The following is a 21,397-nucleotide window of genomic DNA, read 5'->3' on the forward strand; positions in this document are numbered from 1 at the left end:
GAGGGAGAAAGGGCCCCCGGGTCTGGCCACAGAAGCAGGCACAGGCTGTTCCCCTGCCTCCGACTTCTGCAGTCAGCACTTCAGAGAGCTGACCAAGGGGCAAGCCTCGAGCTGGGGAATCTGGGACCACTGTGCACTCAGGCGCCCTCTCTGCCACCTGGCTGTGGGTGGCCTTAGGCTGGGGGCCAACGCAGGGCTGGGAAAAGAGTGGGGGGCATCCCAGAACACCCCCTGCCATGGGAGCCTCTGGGGCCAGGCCCTCTTTGTGAGGTACAGGGTGGGTTGTGAGAGGCCTCACTCACCGGGGGGCCTTGGGCACCTCGGGCTCCTTTAGGACCAGTCACTCCAGTAGGACCCTGGGAAGGAAAGAGGGAGACAGTGAGGCCCAGTGCCCGGGGAGGTCGGTGGGCTTCTGTCTGAGCCCCAACAATGGACCCTTGAGGTTTTCAAAGATGCAGCTTTCTTGGCACTAAAAACCCAGCCTGAAGAGGCTGCCCCAGGCAAGCCTGTCCTCTCTGCCGCAGGAGACTTGTGTTCTAGTAGAAGCCCATCAGGCAACCACGGAACTGGTCTGGGGTCTGGCCTCCCGGGAAGCTCTTCCCGCCACCGCTCCCTCCTCTCCAGGAGACCAGCAGCTTGGTTATGGCGGTCGGTGGCCAGCCTGTACTCTGTCAGTCCCTCCACCCCACCCACACAGCCCACACGCCACATGGGGACCATGAAAGCTCCTTCTACCGACATGGGGGTGCTCCCAGGCCTGTGAACCAGCCTCTGTGTACAGCCTGCTGGGGCCTCCGCATCTGCACCCCAGGAGCCCTTCCTTGAGGGAACAATTCTTTGGGGAGTGCAGCGTTACCCACCTGAGGCCCAGGTGCTCCAGAGGGGCCCTGAGGACCAGGGGCACCAGCGTCGCCTTTCTGGCCGGCCTCTCCTTGCTCACCCTTGGCCCCAGGCTGGCCATCAGCACCCTATAATGGGAGGGAGGAGGCGGGCGAGTGAGGGGCAGGCCAGAGCCCTGGAGCTCTTCCAGAGGAGCGGGAGACTCTGAGTATCTGCATGTGTGTCCACCCTGGCCTGGACACGATGGTTCTCTTGGTATGGAGGCAGCAAAGGAGAGGAGAGGAGCCTCCATTTCCCTCCCCGACAAGCTCTGATGCCCGAGGGTGCTGGATGTGGAGCTGGCCTGAGTGGAGGGAGCCAGGCAGATGGAGAGAGATACTCACGGGAGGCCCAGCAAATCCTGCTGGTCCAGGGGGCCCAGTCTCTCCACGTTCACCCTGTGAGAGAAGGGGGCATGGCGAGAGGTCAGGCCCCGCTGCCTGACCTGCTTCTCCCCTCCGAGAGCCCCTTGGGCCCTGCCCAGCCTCCTGTTCCCCAGAGACGGGCAACTGAAAGCAGCCTTAGTCCTAAACGCAGGCTGAGGCTCTGTTAACCCAAAAGCCCTCAACCTGAGCACATCATGGGAGTGACGTGCCCTCCCCCTTCCCTTCCCATCTCTCCTCCCTCCCTAGACCCAGCGGGCAGGGAGGGAGCCAGTGCCTGGCACCATGCAGGGCCACCAGGCAACACGAAGGCCCACACTGGCTCCCTGGCTCTCTGGCTCCTGAGGGCCGAGGGCAGAGCCAGGCTCAGAGGGGCACTCACCGGAGCGCCACGAGCACCAGCACTTCCTGCAGGACCAGGAGGTCCAACTTCTCCCTAAGGGCAGGGAGGGGAGGAAGAACCAGGGGTGAGAAGGTGGAGAGTCGAGTGGGAGAGGGCAAAGTGCATTTGGGGGGCCTTGCTCATGGGGAGGGGGCTCCAGGTCCCCCTGGCACAGCCTGTGTTACTGTGCAGCCCACACGCGCACCCTCTCGGCCTCTGCTGAATGCACCTTTACCCCCAGCCCAGCTGTCCCACCCGACAGGGAACACTGCCAGTGGCTTCACTTCTGAGAGGACCCCCTCTTCACCCTCACAGCCCCGGCGGGCAGGAAGGTGACTGGTGATTGAGGACAAGACAGAACAGCCTTTGGCAGGAGATAAGAAGGAGGCATGACAGGGAGGCAAGGCGTGGAGAGGAAAGGAGCCAGGACTCACCTTCTCGCCGTTAGCACCAGCTGGGCCAGGGGGGCCAATGGGACCTGTCAGGCCCTGCGGGGAGGGCAGGTAGAGGTGAGGGAGGCAGGCTGAGCCAGCCGAGCACATGGGACTCCACACCAAGAGGACCTTGGTGTGCCCTCCCACCGCCTCCAGAGCTCCCCCTTACCCTCTGGCCCCAGTTTAACAGAGAAGTCCCTGCAGTTGCCCAGCCCCCACAGAACAGGACCAGGGACCCCACTGGCAGACTGCCCAGCCCCCTTCCCAGCTCTCCTGGGTGCAGGGCTGGGATCCCAATGCCCGGCAGTCCGGCAACCCGCATTCACTTACTCGTCCACCATCCTTTCCAGGGGCTCCCTCAGGGCCTTTCTCACCAACATCACCCTGGGGGAAGAGAAAACCAGCCACCTCAGCCGGGCACCCCAGGACCCCTGTGGCTGGCTCAGTCCCACCCAGGCTGGGGTGCTAGGGAGGGCCCAGTCCCTGCCCAAGAGGGATTTGCTGTGGTCTCAGGGTGGGTCAGCAGCAGCAGGGGCAAGATGAAGGAACAAGGGGAGAGGATGTCACTAAAAGGCAGGGAGCTTTGGAAAGGAGTCTTTAAGCTCCTCAAGAAGGGCTAACAGAAACCCTCATCACCAGGTGCCACGAGGGAATGGAAGCAATCACAAGGGGCAGGAATGTGGCAAAGCCACATCTTTGGTGAGAGGCCGTAACCCCAGTACTTACCCTGTCACCCTTGGGCCCAGCGATACCAGCTGCTCCCCTCTCGCCGGGCATTCCCTGAAGACCTGGAGGGCCCTGAGCCCCAGGGGGGCCTGCTGGGCCAGATGCACCCTGGGATGGAGGTAAGAAGGAGTCTGTAGTGGACAGCACCTCCCCTTGGACCCCTGTTTGCGGAGCCTGGGTAACCAGGGCCCCAAACCCCTCTTCCTTCCCTTCCTCCCGTGTATACCTCCTTTCCAGCTCCATCTTCCGCCCCCCACTTCTATTCTTCCTTCCTCCTGAGCCCGCTCCCCTTCTCCCTGCTCAGTGGGACTCCCAGGCTGCCGAGAAGACCCCTACAGGACACAGCCTCACTTACTTTGGGACCATCAGTGCCAGGAGTGCCGGGGAGGCCACGGGCACCTTGGAGGCCTTGGGAACCGGGAGAGCCACGTTCACCTGGGAAACCTCGTTCACCCTGCGGCAGAGACACCAAGAAGTGATCAACCCAGAGCAATGGGGGAGAAGGCCCAGGGAGAAGCAGGGAGGTGGGGAAAGGAGCAGGAGCCTAGAACCCAGGGCAGGCCCAAGGAGGCCGCCTGCAGCGGCCAACAGGACACTCACCCTGGGACCCACGAGGCCAGGGGCTCCAGCTTCACCGGGAACACCCTGGAGAATAAAGAAAGATGCGTGAGAGTGAAGTCTTCATGTCACAGACCCCTGAACAGTCCTCCACGGTGGGGCTGAACATCACTCCTCCCGTGGGGGACTGTGTCATCTGTAGAGGCTGGGATGTGGGTCCAGGACATTCCCAGGCCTCACAGGGCTCCTCATGCCCTCTTGCCCTTGCCTCCCAGCATCAGAAACGACCTTCCCATCTAAACAGGTTGCAGGTCCAAAGAGCCCCATACTCACCTGGTCACCTGGTTTTCCACCTTCACCTGGTGGACCGGGAGGGCCAGGAAGTCCCTAGAAGCCAAAGTGACAAGCGTTATCAAAGGAGTGAGTTTGCTGCCCTGGCCCCCAGGGAGGCACAGTATATGGTAGACCCAAAGGAAGGAGGCAACAGCAATGAGAGCCAGGGGTGCAGGGAAGGTTCAATGCTTGGCACCCTGCAAGAGGCGTGGGCCCTCCAGCGATGGTGCCTGCTGCTGTCCCAGGAAGCCCTTGGTATGGCAAAGAACTAGACAGAGAGCCTGGTCCAGCCACCTACCTGGAACCCAGATGGCCCAGGAGCACCCTGCTCGCCTCGTTCACCAGCAGGTCCCTGCAGAGGAAAAGAAAAGGTGAGCTGAGCCAGTGTTCCAGAGACCCTGAGAGCCACAGCTAGCAGGGCCCAGGGGAGGTCAGCAGGGTGGGCAGGACAGGCGTCTTCCTGCGCTGCTCAGACAGTACGTGCATGCCTCCCTGCACTCCCATTAGCCACCCACACTCCTCTCCACCAACGCGGGTCCACACAGCCTCCTGGGACACCTTGCCTCAGCTCAGAGTGAGTCTGGTGTACCAGCTTAGCCCACATCCACATCCGTCAGCTCCATTATTGGATGGATCTGTGGTCTCCCACCCCCACCCCTCCCAGCCCCTGCCCCCAGGGTCACCCGGGGAGGCTAGGAAGGTACTTACAGCAGGGCCAGGGGGTCCTGCAGCACCTGTCTCACCATCTTTGCCAGGAAGACCCTAGAGGGAAGAGAAAAAGACAATGTAGTGACACGCTTTTTTTCCCTCTTGAAGTCCCCCTAGGACTGGGCAAAGGTACTTCTGGCCCACAGTTTCCAGACCTCCACGATACCCCAGCTGAACCCCATTTCCACACCTTTCCCTCCCTTCCTTCCCAAGCCCCATCTTTTCTTAGCTGTTTTCAGCATGGAAGCCTTCCCCAGCTCCCTGGCCTGCTGACCAATGGCAACCAGAAGTCTCCCTGTGTAGACACCCAAAGGGCCCAGCCAACATGGGGCTCAGCCGCAGGGATCAACACTCAATACCAAGGGGTCCCAGCACCATGCCATGGGGATGCCATTCCCCTGTCCTCCCTGCAAATGCCCAGCCAACAGCAAACCATGGGCAATGGGGAAGGATACTTACTCTCAGACCAGGAGCACCAGGCAGTCCCTTCTCACCAGCTTTGCCAGGCTCGCCCTAGAGGAAAGAGAGGGCAGGGCCATGGGGCAGATGGTTTGGTAGGGAGTTAGGGGCAGAGCGGGCTGCAGGGACTGAGGCTTGGGGCCACATCCTGATGGACAGCCGAGATAAAGCAAATTACCAGCCCTTCTCTTCTGTTCAGGGGCCATAATGGCAGCCAGCCTGCTGGGCACTGCCACATGGAACAATGTATGGCTGCAATGCCCCGACGCTCTCTGGGGCTGTGGATTTTCCCCAGATCACATGCAGACCCCCACTGCCACCCATGGCACAGGAGCCCCACTCATCACTGTCCCTGGCTAAACTCTACTCAGGACCCAGCCCTTTCCCCAAGAGGGCAGGGAGCTAGGTAGCACCACATGGAAGGAAATGGAAGAGCAAATTATTACTTACATTGGCACCTTTGGGGCCAGGGAAACCCATGACACCAGGCTGCCCGCGAGCCCCCTGAGGACCTGGAGGTCCAGGACGACCATCTTCACCAGGGGCTCCCTGAAAGAGAGAACACCATTCTCATAACATAGACACTCTGACTACATCCATCCATCTAACATCCACTAAGGGCCTACATGGTAGACCTAGAACTAGGCACCAGTCACACATGCTCAGTATCTAGGATTGACCACACCACACTCATGGGCCCATCTACAGCAAGACACCGCTGAGCTTAGAAAGCTGCCCAAGAAAGTGCACACACAATGTCATCATTCCTCCAAGGATAAGCCCCAAATGCATAATGGAGTGGCATTTTCAGAGCTCACGGCTACTGCACGGGCTACATCTGGCCCCAGTGCCTACCATCTACCCCCACTGCAATTCTCAAAATTCACAGTACTCCAGGCCTCCCCAACCCAAACTCCATCTCTCTTTTCTCTTGCCTCCCCAGGGAGATCCCCCCACCCTCCAGCAGCCCTCAGAGGATAGACTTACAGAAGGGCCAACTTTGCCTTGAGGACCAGCATCACCAGGGCGGCCAGTGAGACCCTTTGTTCAGGAGAGAGAAGAGGGTGGGGTCAGGAGCCGGCCCCAGGACCTCCCAATCCTGGCAGTGCAGGGCTGGAGGGAGCCAGCCAGGAAGGGCCTGAGGGTCTGCCCACAGTCTGAAGCCAAGGGCAACAGCGGCTCTGCTACTTACCCGGGCTCCAGGAAGTCCAGGTTCTCCAGGACGGCCAGGGTCACCATTGGCTCCCTTGGGACCAGCAAGACCACTGGGCCCTCGCTCTCCAGGAGCTCCCTACACAAGGGTACACAGGGAGTCAGTGGGATACCATGTGACCAGCGATGCAGAGAGGGACCCCAGCCCCTCTTCCCCCACTCACCTTGGGACCTGCCAGACCATCTTGACCTGGGAAACCGCGGTTGCCAGGAGCACCCTAAGGAGCCACAGGGAGGAGAAGCGGTGAATGAGAATGGCCCCTAACCCAGCCAGGCTCCAGCGGGTCCATCCCACTAACCCACCAATCCCAATTTCTGGGGAGCAGTAACTGTGGTCTGCAGGATTCTCAGAGGTTAACTTCTGGAGCCTGTCCCCACTTCCTGGGAAGGACTTCAGACTGTTTCATGTCAGCCTGGTGGTAGGGGGCACAACTCAGGGTCAGACTCCCTCTCCCCATGGTGTGGATGGAGAAAGAGGAGGATGACATGCGGAAAAGTCATGGGCTCCGACCAGAACACGGACCACAAGGACTCCACTTCCCTCTCGAGATCACAGCCCCCGTGGGATAGAGCCTCCTCATTCACTTACTCTTTCTCCAGGGGGACCGATGGGCCCAACACCACCAGGCTCTCCACGGGCACCTCTCTTGCCTTCTTCACCAGCGGGTCCAGGGGCTCCCTGGGGGCCAGCGGGGCCCTGAGGACCACCAAAAAAGAGAAACAGAGTGAGCCTTCACCTGGGCCTGGAGCAAGCCTCGACTCAGAGTATGGAGGAAGTAGCCTTGGCAACTGTTTCAGGGCAGGGGGGGCTTGAGGATGAGAGGCCATAAAGGACCAGCCGTGGCAGAGCAGAGGGAAATGAGAGGGCGTAAAGATCCAACTGTTCACACTGGCCAAGCCAAGGATGGGAGCTGAAGCTGTATCTGGGCCTTCTCAGCCCTGTTAAGTCTCCTCCAGGCATAATCTGAAAGGACCCAGACTGGGGGATAGAGCCCCGGAGGAGGTAGGCGGTGGGCCAGTGGGGCAGTGGGGAGGAGGTGAGGAGGCCTGTGACCCATAGAACAGCAGTAGAAAAGACAAGGGCTTGGGGGCAGATACTCACAGGTTCTCCCTTGGGGCCTTGTTCACCTTTGAAGCCAGCAATACCAGGTTCACCCTTGAAAAGAGAGGCAGGTCCTAACACCAGATTCTCTCCAGGGAGCCTGCCCCACCCCAGAACCCCTGTTCACGATGCCCTCGGATGGAGGCCGCTGTGAGGCCAGGGCAGGAGAGCGTGGGAAAGAGGGGTGATGGGGTTTGACTCCAGAGATGTCAATGGGACTTGGGGGTCACTTTGGGCTCTTACCGTCTGACCTTTCGGGCCCAGAGGACCAGTTGCACCTTGAGGGCCAGGAGGTCCCCGTGGCCCAGGGAAGCCAGGAGCACCAGCAATGCCAGGAGCACCCTGTCAGCATGAGCAGAAGGGAAGGGTGTCAGGAGAGGGGAGAGGCAGGACCAGGCTCGCTTGGGGGAGCAAAGTCCAGGGGCAACACTCACAGCAGATCCTTTGGCTCCAGGAATTCCATCTGTTCCAGGGTTACCCTGAGAAAGGAGACATTGTCAAATAAGCAGCAAAGAATGAACCCCAACCACCTCCAGCCCTCCAGGGTCCAGATCCAGGGACCTGGCATAGGTGCTGTCCATTTCAGGGACATTCCCACCATGTGTTTCAAGGGGAAGATGGGATAGAAGGGGATACATCTAGAGATGGGGACAGGCATTGGGCCAGAATGAAGGTTTGGTGATTGGAGCCCACGGCCGTCAGAGCAAAGTACAGAGTCAAGAATTCCAAGGCCACAGACCCCAGACCCCCCAGGCCAAAGAGAAGCTGCACTTACAGAGGCACCAGCAGGCCCAGGGGACCCAGGAGTACCAGGTTCACCACGAGGACCTTGAGCACCTTCAGGACCACGGGCACCAGTGGGGCCGGCTTCACCCTGGGAAGAGATAGGAAGGATGAAATGAAGAAGAGAGGGGACACAGACCTCTAGTGGGCGGGCAACAACAGCTCAGGGCCAGCTGTGAGCACAGCCCTGGATTATGCACATGCACCCAAGCCCGCACCTGAACATGCGCATTCACACACAGGTCACGCCGCCATTTCTGTCCCTGCCTGACTGAGCTAATGACTTGATGACTTCCCACACCTGCCTCCTCTACTGCTCACCTCCTCTCTACACAGTAAGCCTCCACACGCCACGGCACAGCTACGTACTACAGCAACGGACAACCCACGGTTCCATCGACACCATCAGAAAAGCGTGGGCTGGGGACCCTGCCATCTTGGCACCCTGGGATGATGGATGGACACCGCTCTCTCCTACCACCTCCTGTTTTTCTATTTTATTGAGGAACTGAGGTCCCTTCTAAGTCTCTGAACATCCGGGCTCAGAGCACCACCTCACTCCCATCTGGCTGACGGGTGAAGAGTGACACCCCGGCCCTGGCCCCAGTCTGTTCTCAGTAAGCCAGAAATCCAAGACAAAAGCACATGGGGACTCTGCCCCTCCTTGCTCTCAATGCAGCCCAATTCCCCTTAGGGGGGGCCTCTGGCAAGCCCCCTCCCCCCAAAATGGCTTGTGCTTTTACTTTCATTTTTTCCTAAAAATTACAACCCACTCGAGATGGCAGAGTCCTTGGGGAGGGCTGCCGACCTGGAGAGAGGGCAGAGCCTCCTCAGGTTTCTTCTCAGAACATTCCTGCTTCACTTCGGTAATTATTATTTTCCAAAGGTCAGCCCCCCTCACCTTCCGCTGTCCCTCTTCACAATGGGTCTCCTTTACCCGGCTCCCGGGACCTCAGACACTGTCTGGTTGCCATGGAAACCCCCAGGAGGGGAAAAGCAACCTGATGCCAGTGACACATGGAGGCTCCTTATTCATTCCCAGGGACGTTCACGCTGGAATCCCTCCTGGGCTGCGGGGCCTGGCCCTGAACTGGCTGGCCTCCCACTGGCCTCTAGTAATCCTCCAGAGATCTCCATTAACATGGCTTGGAAGAGCCAGGCACCCCAAATGAAGCAGAAACCTGGAGGGCAGCAGAGGCTCCCTGCCTGTGCCCTCTTCCCTGTCCAGTTCCCTCCAGTGCCCGTCAGGGCCCCGAGCTTGCTCAGCTGTTGGGTCTCCCCTAGGTTTGCCTCCCTTTGCTGCCACTCCTGGCCTTCTGCCCCTGCCAGGCCTCTGGTGTATCCCCATCTTCTTCTCTGTCCACCTCTCCCCACTCCAAAGTTGTAACTGGATCTCCCACATTTTATCTTCTGTCTTACTTTCCCTCCAGGTGAGGCTACGAGTGTCTGGCTTTTTGCCTTGCCTAGATGGAGGGGGGCAGTGGGTGGGGTGGTGAGGAGCTACTTCTCAGACGGGAGCAGGTGGTTGTTGAGGGAGCAATGAGCAAGGGTTACAGGGAAAGGACAGCTTCTCGGCATCCAGAAATTCCAGACTGGACAACAGGGCATGTACCTTGGCTCCAGGAGCACCAGGGAAGCCAGGACCACCAGCAGGACCGACAGGACCCTGGAGAGAGTAGGCGGATGAGAAGAGAGGTAAATGCCAGTTCTGACCTCCAAAGCGAGCCACCCCCACACCTCACACTCCTTCCCTCCTCTATACTGATTTCACTCCATATCCATTGTGGCTAAAAAGCCTTGGATGAAAATTGTCCCCATTGCCAGCGTCCCCAGAAACCTTTGCCTGGCTTCAGAAGGCAAAGCAAGTTTCTGACTACATCTGTAGTGAGAAGCAAGAATCTCCATTGACCTTCCTCCTCTAAAAAGACTGCTGAAAGGATGGCTGAGGAAAATGAGCCCATGCTTCAAAGCTTGTTATCAACATGCTCAAGTGATATTTAAAAACGACTTCTCTTTCTTCCTCCTTTCCAGTAGACATCTGAGTGCTGCTGTGGTTGCACCCAATAAACCCTGCAGACTTCACCGGGCTGCTTAATAGGACTTAGAGCACAGCAACAACAATGACCTGCTGAGGATAAAATGAACTTACCGGAGGCCCTGCGGGGCCTGGCTGACCATCGTTGCCTCGGGCACCCTGTGAGCAAGAAGGAAGTGACCATGAGAGGTACCCACAGGCCCTGTCCGTCCCTGCTTCTAGCCCACCCTTATAGAAAACGAAGGAGACACTGTGCCTGGGGTGTCCGAGGGCTGAGCACAAGGATGGTGAGGTGTGGGCTTCAGCTTTGGTGTCTGTGTGAGTGGGTGACCAGAGGGTAGTAGTGGGTTTCTTCTAATCTTTTTTTTTTTTTTGAGACAAAGCCTGGCTCTGATGCCAGGCTGGAGTGCAGTGGTGCGGTCTCGGCTAACTACAACCTCCACCTCCCAAGTTCAAGCGATTCTTCTGCCTCCTGAGTAACTGGGATTACAGGCATGTGTCACCACACCTGGCTAATTTTTTTATTTTTATTTTTAGGAGAGACTGGGTTTTGCCATGTTGGCCAGGCTGGTCTGGAACTCCTGACCTCAGGTGATCCACCCGCCTCGGGCTCCCAAGGTGCTGGGATTACAGGCGTGAGCCACTGCACCTGGCCCCTAATCTTAAACAAAGCTTAAATCATTTCTTCTTTTCTTCAACTTCAGTTCAGACCCCAAACATCCCTAACTTCACGGCCAAGTGATCATTTAAAGACTGAGAACTGAGTGCAAGGAAATGAAACAGCGAGACAACCATGTGGACTCAGTGCTTCCTGCCTTGAAGTGCTTTCAAGGCTTGGTAAACCTCTCTGGTTAAGATTTGGTTAAGGCCTCCTCTTGGTTGACTCCAGGTTGCCTCTTCCTCTGGCCCATCCCCAGACAACCTGCTCTTATGGAAAACAAAGATGCTCACAAGATGTCTCCCACTGGCTCCCTGACGGGGCAGGGCACCAGCCACAGTTCAAAGACTACATCTAAGCTCAAGCCCTGAGAGGCTTTGGCTTACAAAGCAAGGCAAGGTTGCCAGCTCCTTCTCTAGGACTGGACTTGGAGGGGGAGGGTTTTTCTGCCAACTTTGTGGTGGCACCCCTCAAATGCTCTCTCAGGGTTCCTTAGGGCCCAGGGAACTCTTTACCCAAACTCTGGGGGCCACAGGCTGGGTGGAGCTGGGCCTAGGGCCTGACTGAGCAGGTCGGGGGGAACCTTTCCCTGCTGAGTCCTGCCTGCCAGTCTCTGCCTCTCCTTAGAAGCTAGAGAAGGATGCTTTAGGGGGAGCTCGTGTTTTAAATACAACTCAACTCTTCTTCCTGGCTGGGGTCCATTTCTCCTAACGGAGACTCTCCAGATTGGCATTTAAGAGGAAAGCAAGAGAAGGCTTAGAAAAAATGTCAGCAGGAACATAAAGCTTCAGGATTGGCCACAGCCCCTCTGGGCTGGCCTGGCTGCTTCGGGAAACTGTTCCTTGGGAAGCTCTGGAGCACCCTCTCCCCAGAGGTCGGCCAGCAGGGAGGCCCAGGCTGGGCCTGAGCGAAAGGGAGCTGCCACGCTGCTCTGAGAGGCCAGAACTAGGCTGGCATCTGTCACCTCTCCCTGCAGCAAGTCTGGAGAGAGGACACAGTCAGGCCCAAGGGAGGGCACATGACCACAGCAGGCAGACGCCAACCCAGCCCAGTCTCTGGGCCAGCCTTGACACCAGACCAGCACTTGGATCTCCGTGAGCCTGCCCCATGTCTGGGGCCTGCACACCCCGGACACTGCTACAGCTCCCTCTGGAAGTCAAGGTTGAGAAGGCTGCTGGGAGACCACAGAGTAGGGGCCTCGCAGAGCAGACTCCAGAGAGGAGTGTGATGGGAGGGGAGAGGGAGGAGGAGCAAAGAAGGGCTCAAAGGCAACGTTGTCAATCTTCTAAGCCAAATCCTATACACGCTGCCAGCCTAACTACCATGGGGACAGGAACCGGCAAAGAGAAGCAAGAAACAGAGCGGCTGTGCCCGGGAAGGAGGGAACAAGGACAGGGGATGGAGCTTGTCTTTAGCCCATGCAGACCAGGGCCACTGCAGCTCTGAGCCTCGCTAAAAGGCCACAAGCCAGCATCTTGCTAATCTGTAGAAACGGCAGTGTTTCTTGGCAGCCTCAGTGCTCTCTAATCCCCTCACACAGAGTGACCCTGGGGCAAGGCGCTTCAGCAGCTCTGGCTGACAAAGGGGGCGGGGGTCGAGGCTGCTGCTTATTTCACTGATCTGCCATTGAGGGAAACTTCTGCCAAACAAGACACATTAGCTGGAAAGCAGCACAACGGAGTGAAGCTGATTTATTTTGGCCAGCCCTGCAAGGACCTGTGAGGAGGGGCCTCAGAGCTTGGGTGGTGGGGGTATGAAATCAGCAGAAAGCATAATCTTTCTTAAACACGGCTTTCATCGCATCACTCGCCTGACCAAGCGCCTACAAGGACTCTCTATTGCTAAGGAATCAGAGCTAAACGCCTCCGTCTGGCACCCTGCACCCTCCCTCAGCTGCCAATCCCCTCACCCTTAATTTCCCACATTAACTAGAGGCCACCAGAGTCTGAGGCTGCAAGGCACCATTTATCTTAAGCTATTTCACTTTTCTGTGTCTCGGTTTTTTGATTTGTAAAATTGGGAGAAGAATAGAACCACCTCTCAGGATGTGGAGGAAGATGAGACCAGGTAAAGCATATAGGGTATTAAACACAGGAAGTGCCTATGGAATGGTGGCCCCCGGTACTATAGCATAATATCACTCACAGCAGCAGCCAGCATAGAGCTCTGTGAGTTGATGCTCACCTGTTCCACTTTTCTAGGGCATCGGAGCAACCAGGAAGAACAGAGAGTAGCACGGTGGTGCTATAGCCAATTAAGTCTGTCTGTAAACTCCAACTGGATTGCCCAGGGAGTGGGTGGCGTCTGTTGAAGGGATTACCTGATAATCTGGATTGGTTAAGAGAATCCTGCTTTCATCCATCCACCCTCCCATTCCCATCCCTCCTCCTTCAACTGTGCAGACTCAGCCTGGGAATTTTTGATGGGCACACTCGGGGTGAATTCTTAAGGGATAACAATACTCCCTATGCTTCATAGGGTTGTTTCAAGGGTCAAGAGAAACAAACCTGTAAACTCTAAAGTGCTTGGCAAATGGTGGTGTTTGGCTTTGTCAGTTACTCACCGCAGCACCAGCAGGGCCAGTCCGTCCTCTTTCACCAGGCAGACCACGAGGACCCTGGAACACACACGAGGACAGCCTAAGCATGAGTTGGCTTCACGGTGCTCAGGGTGACCATTTCTACCTGTGGGCCCTTTGCAGATACCAGAGGAGAGGGAGGGTGCACACACCCAGGAAACCAAGGACCTCCTGATGGTGCTGGTTCCTTGACTAGCCAGGATGCCTCAGATCACACCCAACAGTTTTCTCCCCAGGCATAACACACAGATGTTCCTGTTGCTACCTATTGAGAACCTTTGTTACAAGCACACCTACCTTGCTCCTTGCAGTAGATGAGCTTGACAAAATGTTGAGACTCAACAGAATTTTTTAAAATGGGAGCATCTTTAGTGTGTTAGCATGGCTATCTTAAGGAAATGTTGCTGAAATCTTGAACAAATGTATCTAATACATTTTGCTTTTTGCTCACAGTCAGATGAAATCTACATTAAATATGAATTTTGCACAAAGGGAGCTCTTTGCAGCCATCTGATAGTCTGAAGAGTCTCTGATAAGCCTTCCTGGAGGGTGTCCATACTTACCATTGGGCCCGGAGATCCGTTCTCACCCGGGGAACCACTCTCACCCTGGAAAAATGATGCACAAGGTCAGCGTCTGGGACCCCATTCTTGGCCCCCAGAAAACTCCTAGGGAAGACGCCAAAAGCCCTAGTCACCTCAGCCCGCATTGACACAAACTTCAGTCCTGTGAAGGACAATGCCCTGAGCTCTCCAGGTCTGCTGTTGGCCCATCAGGATGTAGGGCTGGTGTTCCCAGCCACAGCTGTTCTGAGGAGCTAGTTCCACTGAGCTCCACAGTGTCTCCCTGGCTAGGAAGAGGGAGTCCTCAATGTCTCCCTCCTCCCCATTCCATTGCACTTTCTGGCCTCTCACCTTCACACCAGGGGCACCCGCCTCTCCCTTAGCACCGTCCAGGCCTGGATAACCCTAGGGAACATGAGAAAATGTTCAATCACACTTCTGGGAAACTCAAGTTGGAAGAAATGCACGAGCCCCAAAGTGCTTTTCTCTCCCCGCAGGCATCTCTTCCTTCCAACCTCCTCACCCGTGATACTTACTCTGTGACCTTTGACACCAGGAAGGCCTGGGGTTCCTGGGAAACCGCGAGCACCCTGCAATCCAAAGTGGAAGTGTTCAGAGCACAGAGTAAAATAACAGGGGGAAGCTGCCCTGGGTTGCAGGAGGGCCTCCAGCTCCCTTGGGCCACCAGGGCATTGTCTCCAATCCCCACACTTGGACAGCTCTTTCAGTAAAACCCAGACCATCCCTCCCCATACCCCCCATTTTATGCAAAGTGGTATAAATAACAACTGCCCAGCCTCCCTCATGGGAGCCTGAGTGGAGATTACAAACATGGTCGTGATAAATATAGGGGCTACTGGTGTTCCATCTCAGAAGTGACCTCATTGAACTGGATGCACTGGGTTTAAGGCCACGGGGAGGGAGACGCTGGGAAAGATGCCTGAGGCTGGGAAAGGTGGCATTTACCTGAGGACCAGGCGGACCTCTTTCACCAGCTTTTCCAGGTTTTCCAGCTTCGCCCTGAAGGGAGAGAGAGATACCCCAGCTTCCTCAGAGACGCAGTAGCATAGTGGGGGCACCCCAGAGGGCTTCCCTCCTTCCAGCCGTCCATGCCTTTGCCCACTGGCTCACTCATCTCCCTCAACTCCTTCAGACTCCACATGCCTGGATGCCTTTCATGGTTCACGATTTATTCTTTTGGACACATGCATAGCCCATGGGCAAGCTCCTCTGTCCTCACCAGCCTCTGACTTCCCCTGAGAGGCTTTTTCTCTCCTCTCCTGGGCTCTGCTGACTGGACGTGCTCTCCCTAACCTTGAGAGACTTTTACTGTCTAATGCTATTCATAAAAATAGCCCAAGAGTGCCAATTCTTGTCTCTTCATTTCGTTTGCATCCTTTGTAGACATCCTGACTCAGGCTGCGCTTTTTCTAACTCATTTACAATTAAGATAATGCTGGGTTGTTGAACGCTTCTTTCTTTGCTTTTTCTTCTCTACATCTTTCTGCCTTGTGTTTTTTCTCTCTCTTCTCTCATTTCTCAATTTCCCTTCCTGGGGCTAATGATGTTTTAATTATTTCTCTTCCCCTTGGATCCAAAGCAGTCCCCAGGGAACTTGCCAGCACAGTCACAGTGGCCATATAGATAGGAGATGGCATCAGGGTTTGGGACAGCCCAGTCTTGCTCCTCAAGACATCTCCACCCTGGGTGCCTCCCTGTCACTCCCCCAGCACACACCTTCTCCAAGCCCTTTCAAAGGAGGCAGCTCCTCATTTGTCTACTCATGTATACTCACATCATCACCAGGCTTTCCAGGGGGACCAGGAGGACCACGGGGACCCATGGGACCCTACAAACAAAGGAAGAGAGTTTAAGAGATGGTTAGAGAGGGAAGACACCTGAGCAATGGACAAAACTTGGACATTGTAGTTTTGGAACCCAGTTCTTCTATGAAGAAGAAAGATGGGAAGGTCAGAACAGAGGTGCAGAGACCACAGTGGGATGCAGCAGCAGCACAGGCTGGGGTGACCCGGAAAGGGGGCTGGTAGGACAGAGTCCCTGGTGGCCCTTGCCACACTGGGCTGTCTGTCAGAGTTCCTCCACAGCTAGGAAGTGACATCTGAGTTTCCTTGGGGCCACCAACTGTGGGAAAGAGCTGGGCAGAGCCTGGGAGGGACAGCAGCTGTGGTCCCAGTGGTCTATCATTACAGGCTCCCCCGGAGAGAGGACAGGGCCGTGTCGGTACTCACAGAGACACCAGGTTCACCAGGTTCACCAGGATTGCCTTGAAATCCTTGAGGCCCCTAAAAAGTAAAATGAGGACACCAGGTGAACCCCTATAAACAACTAAAACATCATAGTGCTTGGGAATCATCTGTGACACCATGGAGGCGAAAAGACTTGTAGGTACTTACAGGAGCACCTGCAGGGCCTGGAGGTCCTCGAGGTCCCATGGGGCCCTGCACCAGAACAGAAAATGAGGGGTTTACTGCACATGCTTCACCAGTGGCCTCCAGTGTGCCATCTTCTCCTAGCCAACAGCCCAGACAAAGGACAAGAAGTTACTCTGTGGGCAAGGGGCCTAGAGTGGCTGCTCCCTCTCATTTCCCACTCCCCACGCAACACTCTATTTTTATTTATAGGCACCATTTGGACAGAAAAGCTGGCCTTGCTTTCTCCTGGACAGTAGCCATGTTTACTAAAGGCTGAGTTTCATTTAGCATGTGCCAAGTCAGAGCTGCAGGGCTGAGATTTCCTGCTGGAAGTCTGTGGATGCTGGAGAACAGTAGCTGCTGTCTGCATTCTTCAGTTCTCATTCCAAGAGCAATAGCAACTGGCCTTCTAACAGATCAGCCTATATGCATCTCTCCATCTTCATTCTTCTTAGTCACTCCAGCGCATCATTAAAAGTGGCATCCATTGCCATTAAAAACCAAATACTTTGGGCTAGCTGAATGGGAGGTTACATAACTATGGAGGAGAGCTGCTCTAAGCAATTATCTGTGAAGCAAAGGTTGTCAGACTCTCTGGCTCTGCTAAGGGCCACCTCCTGCCATTTTCGCTGCAAAGAACTAGTGTCTTTTCTTACCATTGGTCCTTGCATTACTCCCATCTGGGCGCCACCAGCCTTTTCATCAAATCCTCCAGCCATCTGGGCAGCAAAGTTCTGCAAAGAAACCCAACATTAGGAGGTTGAAAGGCACTAGGTCTTCCCTACTTGGCTAGGTAAGCTCTATCTGGATACAAAGAACTCTACTGAGATAAACTCTGACTGTTGGAGACTAACCTATCATTGATCAGAATTACCACTGATGCCTGGAAAGTACTTTGGGGAATGGATGATAAGGTGGCAAAATCTGGAAGGGAAAGTGTTATTTGGAGAAGTATCAGTTCCTCGCATGTCATTTTATAAAATTATTTTTATGTTCTAAAATACGGCAGATATTATTTAACATATATGGAGAAACATAACCAAACCTTCTAAGGGTGTTCTTTATTCTTTAAGACTTTAATGCCCAGCAAAAGACTAAAATCAACAGTCTTGGAATATTTCAGCGAGAGATGTAGTAGGCATCTGTGAGCCCATTTAAGTTTAAGAATTTACAATACAGCAAACGTCAAAATAGCAAACCTGCAAAAACTAGGCAATCATGTAATTTGCTGATTGGTTTGATTCCAAAATTGACTTTAGCCACACACCTTCACTCAGTGGAGTTCTTTCATGAGAGTGAATAGTTGCTTGGAATGTACTTGGCAAGGACCAAGAATAAATGTCTTCCAAGGACAGTGGTCACTCTTCTTCCAGGGAAATACAAGTGCCCAGTCATCCTTTCTCCTAACCCTTACACCCACCCCCAAGCATCAACCACACGGTACAGATGCCTGGAAGCCAGGTAACTGAAGACTTTCTTTATAGAATCCCAGTTAGTGAAAAAAAGCCAGCCCTTAGCACCACAGTCTCATGCCTAATATGTGACTCTACTAAATTATAGGCCTGAGGGCAAAGCCCATGGACAGGCTATGTACACACTGCTGGCAGCCCTGGGAGCCAGCCAGGTAAGTGCAAGTAGCAATTTAAAAGCCACATTTCTGGAGGGACAGCCTGAAGGAACGGGAAGTAAGGATACTTACTCCACCAAGACCAGGGGGACCAGGGGGGCCAGGAGGACCAGGGGGGCCAGGATTTCCAGGGGTCCCAGGTTCTCCATCTCTGCCACGAGGTCCAGGGGCACCCTTGGCATAAAGAGAAAAAGGCATCAATGGGAAGCCGTGTTTCTCCAAGCGCCATCTGTCCCTGGGCTGCTGTGTAAGAGGTGACCAGGCTCTTAAACACATGGTAGGGCCTTGGGGGTCCTGGGAAGTCCACCAGAGTCAAGCAGCATTGCTTTTTACTCACTTTTTCACCTTTGTCACCACGATCGCCTCTGGGTCCTTGTTCCCCTGCAGGTCCCTGAAGGTGAAGAACATGGTGAGGCGACAGCAAGGCCAGGAACCTGCAGGTCAGTAACTCACGTGCAGTGAGGAAGGGACGGAGAAGGGGATTTCCCCCTTTCTTACCTGAGGCCCAGGAGGTCCTTTGGGTCCTACAATCTGTGAGAGAGAACCCCACAGGATGGTTAGTTAGAGGAGAGCACAAGGAAATGACCCATTTCGAGCAGCAACTGGGACACCAGGTGAGAATAATTTGAACTTACATCCTTGATGTCTCCAGGTTCTCCTTTCTGTCCCTGAAACATGAAACATTCACAGGATTAAGCTGAGTAAGCCCACTAAGCCCCTAGTCTAAAACCCTGCCAGCAGCCCCTGTGTTGAGGTGCCCTCTGAAACAGATACCTTCTGATGTCTAAAAAATCACAGACTGGATTAGCATAGCATTGCTTTTGAAGCAGGAAATATAAAGGCAAAAAAATATGAAAAAAGAAAAAGAAGAAACCCTTACCTTTGGTCCTGGTTGCCCTGCAAGGGGGAAAAAAAAAATAATAGAGAAGAAAAAGGTAAGAATCTTGAGATGGAAAAATATCAATTCTTGTCATTCAAACACTCATTAGATCAAACAAGTAAAAGGACACAACCAAGGAAGGTGGCAGCTTCCTGTGACTCCACTGAACCCCTCTGTTGGGGTGTTAGGGCCACTGTGGCCCTGGGGTTGCTGAGGTCCCATGAGAAACGGAGGTGACCCAGACTTTGTTATTCAAAAAGCAGACAGCATGCAAAAGAAAGGAGCAAGGGCAGCACAAAAAGGCAATGAAGAACTCAAGATCTAATCAGCCACGAGAAGGAAAGCACAGATTCAGTCTCTCTTCCCCCCACAGGGTAGGAAGCCCTTCCCGAACCCCAAGCCCTCCCAGAGGAAGAGTTAGGCACTTAGAAAGGTCTTACATTAGAGCTGCGTCTCCTTGAAGCAAGCACAAATAAAAACACAAAAACAGCAAGGCATATGAGTTATGAAGAGTATCGGAGCATCAGATCCTGTGCCATCCCCAGTCAATAACCCCTCCCTTACAGTAGCAGCAAAATAGTAAAGGCAAGTAACACTTCGCTCACATGGGCCCCTCAGAAAGGATCTGGGAATCTATACATTAAGGAGCCAGTGTTGCTGAAGTGTTAAGGAAAGGCAACTTCTCACTTCCCTTGCCACAGCCTTCTCTACTTCAGCAGGAAGGGGACAGCAAGAACTACCCAAAAAATCTAGACAAGTGTCCCCACTCACTCTGCAGGGAGATAGGATAGGACATCTGTATGAATGCTGGGAAGGGGTGTCACCTGCACATATATCATCCACCAGCACTGGATCTAACTGGGAGTTTATAACCACCCACCACAGTGCAGACATATGGGGCTCTGTCTCCACCAGTCCCCACTAGAACTCCCAAAGCCTAGCCCTTCCCTCTGCTATTATTTTGCTTCTGAATTAGTGGTCAACTCCAAGAGAGGTAATAGCAGGTAGGAAACTACCACCAATGTTCCATAACTCAATGAGGAAGCCTGCCCCTACTGTCTCCCCACTAGCTGGCAGAGCTTTCTTCACACTGAAGACCACATACATGGAAGTCTTCTAAGGAGAAGAGAAGATGTCAGTGGCAGAGGAGGAATTAATTCATGGATTGGCCAGACAGAGCATTTGATCTCCATAGTAGCTCTAGTAATTTGCAGAGATGATTTCAGAGAGGATTTTTTTTTTTTTTTTTTTTTTTTTTGTAGAATCACATCTGTCCTTCATGTGTCTTAGAAGCAAATGCTTTTGGAGATGTTGGGCAAAGAAGGACCCCTCTAGCGTCTCAAGCTCCCTTACTCAGTTTCAACCTGCAAGTGAGAAGTGGCCTTTCATTTCTACCCCAGCTGCCAGGTCCCATGGATAACTAGCCCCTCTGCTTTGCAGAGACGACCAGCATCTATGGGAGCATGTTTGCGGTGCTTGCAAGTAATTTATTTATGTTGAACAGGAAATAAATAAATTACAACCACTGGCAGTGGCGAGGTCAGTTGGGCAGATGGGGCAGCACTCTCCGAAGGGGATCTCAGGGCTGAGGCAGTCTTTCACGTCTTCACAGATTATGTCGTCGCAGAGGACAGTCCCAGTGTCACAGACACAGATCCGGCAGGGCTCCGGCTTCCACACATCCTTATCATTATACCTCTGCCCATCCTGCACACAGCTGCCAGCCTCCTCTGCACCAAGGGTGGGAAGGGAGAAGCAGAGAGCCAAGGGAAGGAGGGGGTGGGGAGCCAGAGAGAAAAAGAGAGAGGTTGCAGTCAACTTGACAGAATTCAAATGCTGAAGGATGTAGGCTGGGGCCACCTGGACATATAGAACTTAAAAATTATTTTCCTAAAACATCACTGATTTTTCCATGTATTCAACAAATATTTATTATGCACCTTGCACCATGCTCTGTATTCACCAGTGAAAATCTTGACCCAGCAATGAAGGTGGGGGGTTACTATGCTATTCTCTTTACCCACCTAATATGGGGGAGACCAGGTGATGGGGTGGGTGGGGGGAGTTGAAGGGTGAGCAGAAGGGAGGAGATGAGATATTCTGAATAGGAACTCTGGGACTATAAAAAGAAAGGAGACAGAAAAATGGTGAGACCTGCCCTCCCCCAGCCCAGGATCAGAGAAGTCTTCTTTCTTCTGCCTTCCTCTGGGAATTATGGGATTTGCTAAATACAACTGACAGCTAACATTCAGAGGGGATGTAGAAAATTCTACCTACAAAAATTGGAATCTATAAGCAGCCAGGCTCCAAAAATAGATATATAAGAGAGGGGGGTGAAAAGATGAGCTATTAGACTTAAGATCTTGTCTCATTCTTTGAACCATATTAGAATTAGGACCAATTTGGGGAGCGGGTAGACCCATTCAAACGATACACTTGGGGCTTGGGCAGGCTATAAACTACTTAGGCGGCAAGGGGGCCAAAGCGCCCCCAGTGCTGACCTCCACCTGTAGCCCTGCTTGGAGATGCCCTGCCTCCATCTGAAAACAGCACCCCGATTTGGGGAGCAGGGGTCCTTGAATACCTGGTTAGGGCTAAGATTGGCCAGGCCAGGCCTGGCCTCCTCCAAGAATGCAGAGGAAGAATAGCAGGGACTAGTCCCCTC

At 54.2% G+C, this 21,397-nt stretch overlaps 1 protein-coding gene across 2 annotated transcripts in view; it reads right to left on the bottom strand.

The window, feature by feature from the left end:
- COL2A1 (collagen type II alpha 1 chain) overlaps positions 1 to 21,397 on the bottom strand; it is a 31,661-nt gene that overhangs the window by 6,625 nt on the left and 3,639 nt on the right. The window contains exons 2-40 of one of the 2 annotated variants that reach the window (XM_025402317.1): positions 20,256 to 20,462; positions 18,733 to 18,749; positions 18,488 to 18,520; positions 18,351 to 18,383; positions 18,190 to 18,243; positions 17,925 to 18,026; positions 16,882 to 16,959; positions 16,208 to 16,252; positions 16,043 to 16,096; positions 15,589 to 15,642; positions 14,760 to 14,813; positions 14,330 to 14,383; positions 14,145 to 14,198; positions 13,794 to 13,838; positions 13,216 to 13,269; positions 10,109 to 10,153; positions 9,572 to 9,625; positions 7,952 to 8,050; positions 7,611 to 7,655; positions 7,420 to 7,518; positions 7,177 to 7,230; positions 6,664 to 6,771; positions 6,239 to 6,292; positions 6,055 to 6,153; positions 5,850 to 5,903; positions 5,313 to 5,411; positions 4,863 to 4,916; positions 4,404 to 4,457; positions 3,994 to 4,047; positions 3,696 to 3,749; positions 3,405 to 3,449; positions 3,160 to 3,258; positions 2,805 to 2,912; positions 2,409 to 2,462; positions 2,079 to 2,132; positions 1,645 to 1,698; positions 1,224 to 1,277; positions 861 to 968; positions 303 to 356 (exon numbers count right to left, since the gene is read on the bottom strand). In XM_025402317.1, coding sequence (XP_025258102.1) covers positions 303 to 356; positions 861 to 968; positions 1,224 to 1,277; positions 1,645 to 1,698; positions 2,079 to 2,132; positions 2,409 to 2,462; positions 2,805 to 2,912; positions 3,160 to 3,258; positions 3,405 to 3,449; positions 3,696 to 3,749; positions 3,994 to 4,047; positions 4,404 to 4,457; positions 4,863 to 4,916; positions 5,313 to 5,411; positions 5,850 to 5,903; positions 6,055 to 6,153; positions 6,239 to 6,292; positions 6,664 to 6,771; positions 7,177 to 7,230; positions 7,420 to 7,518; positions 7,611 to 7,655; positions 7,952 to 8,050; positions 9,572 to 9,625; positions 10,109 to 10,153; positions 13,216 to 13,269; positions 13,794 to 13,838; positions 14,145 to 14,198; positions 14,330 to 14,383; positions 14,760 to 14,813; positions 15,589 to 15,642; positions 16,043 to 16,096; positions 16,208 to 16,252; positions 16,882 to 16,959; positions 17,925 to 18,026; positions 18,190 to 18,243; positions 18,351 to 18,383; positions 18,488 to 18,520; positions 18,733 to 18,749; positions 20,256 to 20,462 — 2,594 coding nt within the window. The remainder of the gene's footprint in view (positions 1 to 302; positions 357 to 860; positions 969 to 1,223; positions 1,278 to 1,644; positions 1,699 to 2,078; positions 2,133 to 2,408; positions 2,463 to 2,804; positions 2,913 to 3,159; positions 3,259 to 3,404; positions 3,450 to 3,695; positions 3,750 to 3,993; positions 4,048 to 4,403; positions 4,458 to 4,862; positions 4,917 to 5,312; positions 5,412 to 5,849; positions 5,904 to 6,054; positions 6,154 to 6,238; positions 6,293 to 6,663; positions 6,772 to 7,176; positions 7,231 to 7,419; positions 7,519 to 7,610; positions 7,656 to 7,951; positions 8,051 to 9,571; positions 9,626 to 10,108; positions 10,154 to 13,215; positions 13,270 to 13,793; positions 13,839 to 14,144; positions 14,199 to 14,329; positions 14,384 to 14,759; positions 14,814 to 15,588; positions 15,643 to 16,042; positions 16,097 to 16,207; positions 16,253 to 16,881; positions 16,960 to 17,924; positions 18,027 to 18,189; positions 18,244 to 18,350; positions 18,384 to 18,487; positions 18,521 to 18,732; positions 18,750 to 20,255; positions 20,463 to 21,397) is intronic. The other variant, XM_025402318.1, reaches the window with a different exon arrangement.

The sequence above is a fragment of the Theropithecus gelada genome, chromosome 11 (genome assembly GCF_003255815.1).
Source record: "Theropithecus gelada isolate Dixy chromosome 11, Tgel_1.0, whole genome shotgun sequence".
NCBI lineage: Eukaryota > Metazoa > Chordata > Mammalia > Primates > Cercopithecidae > Theropithecus > Theropithecus gelada.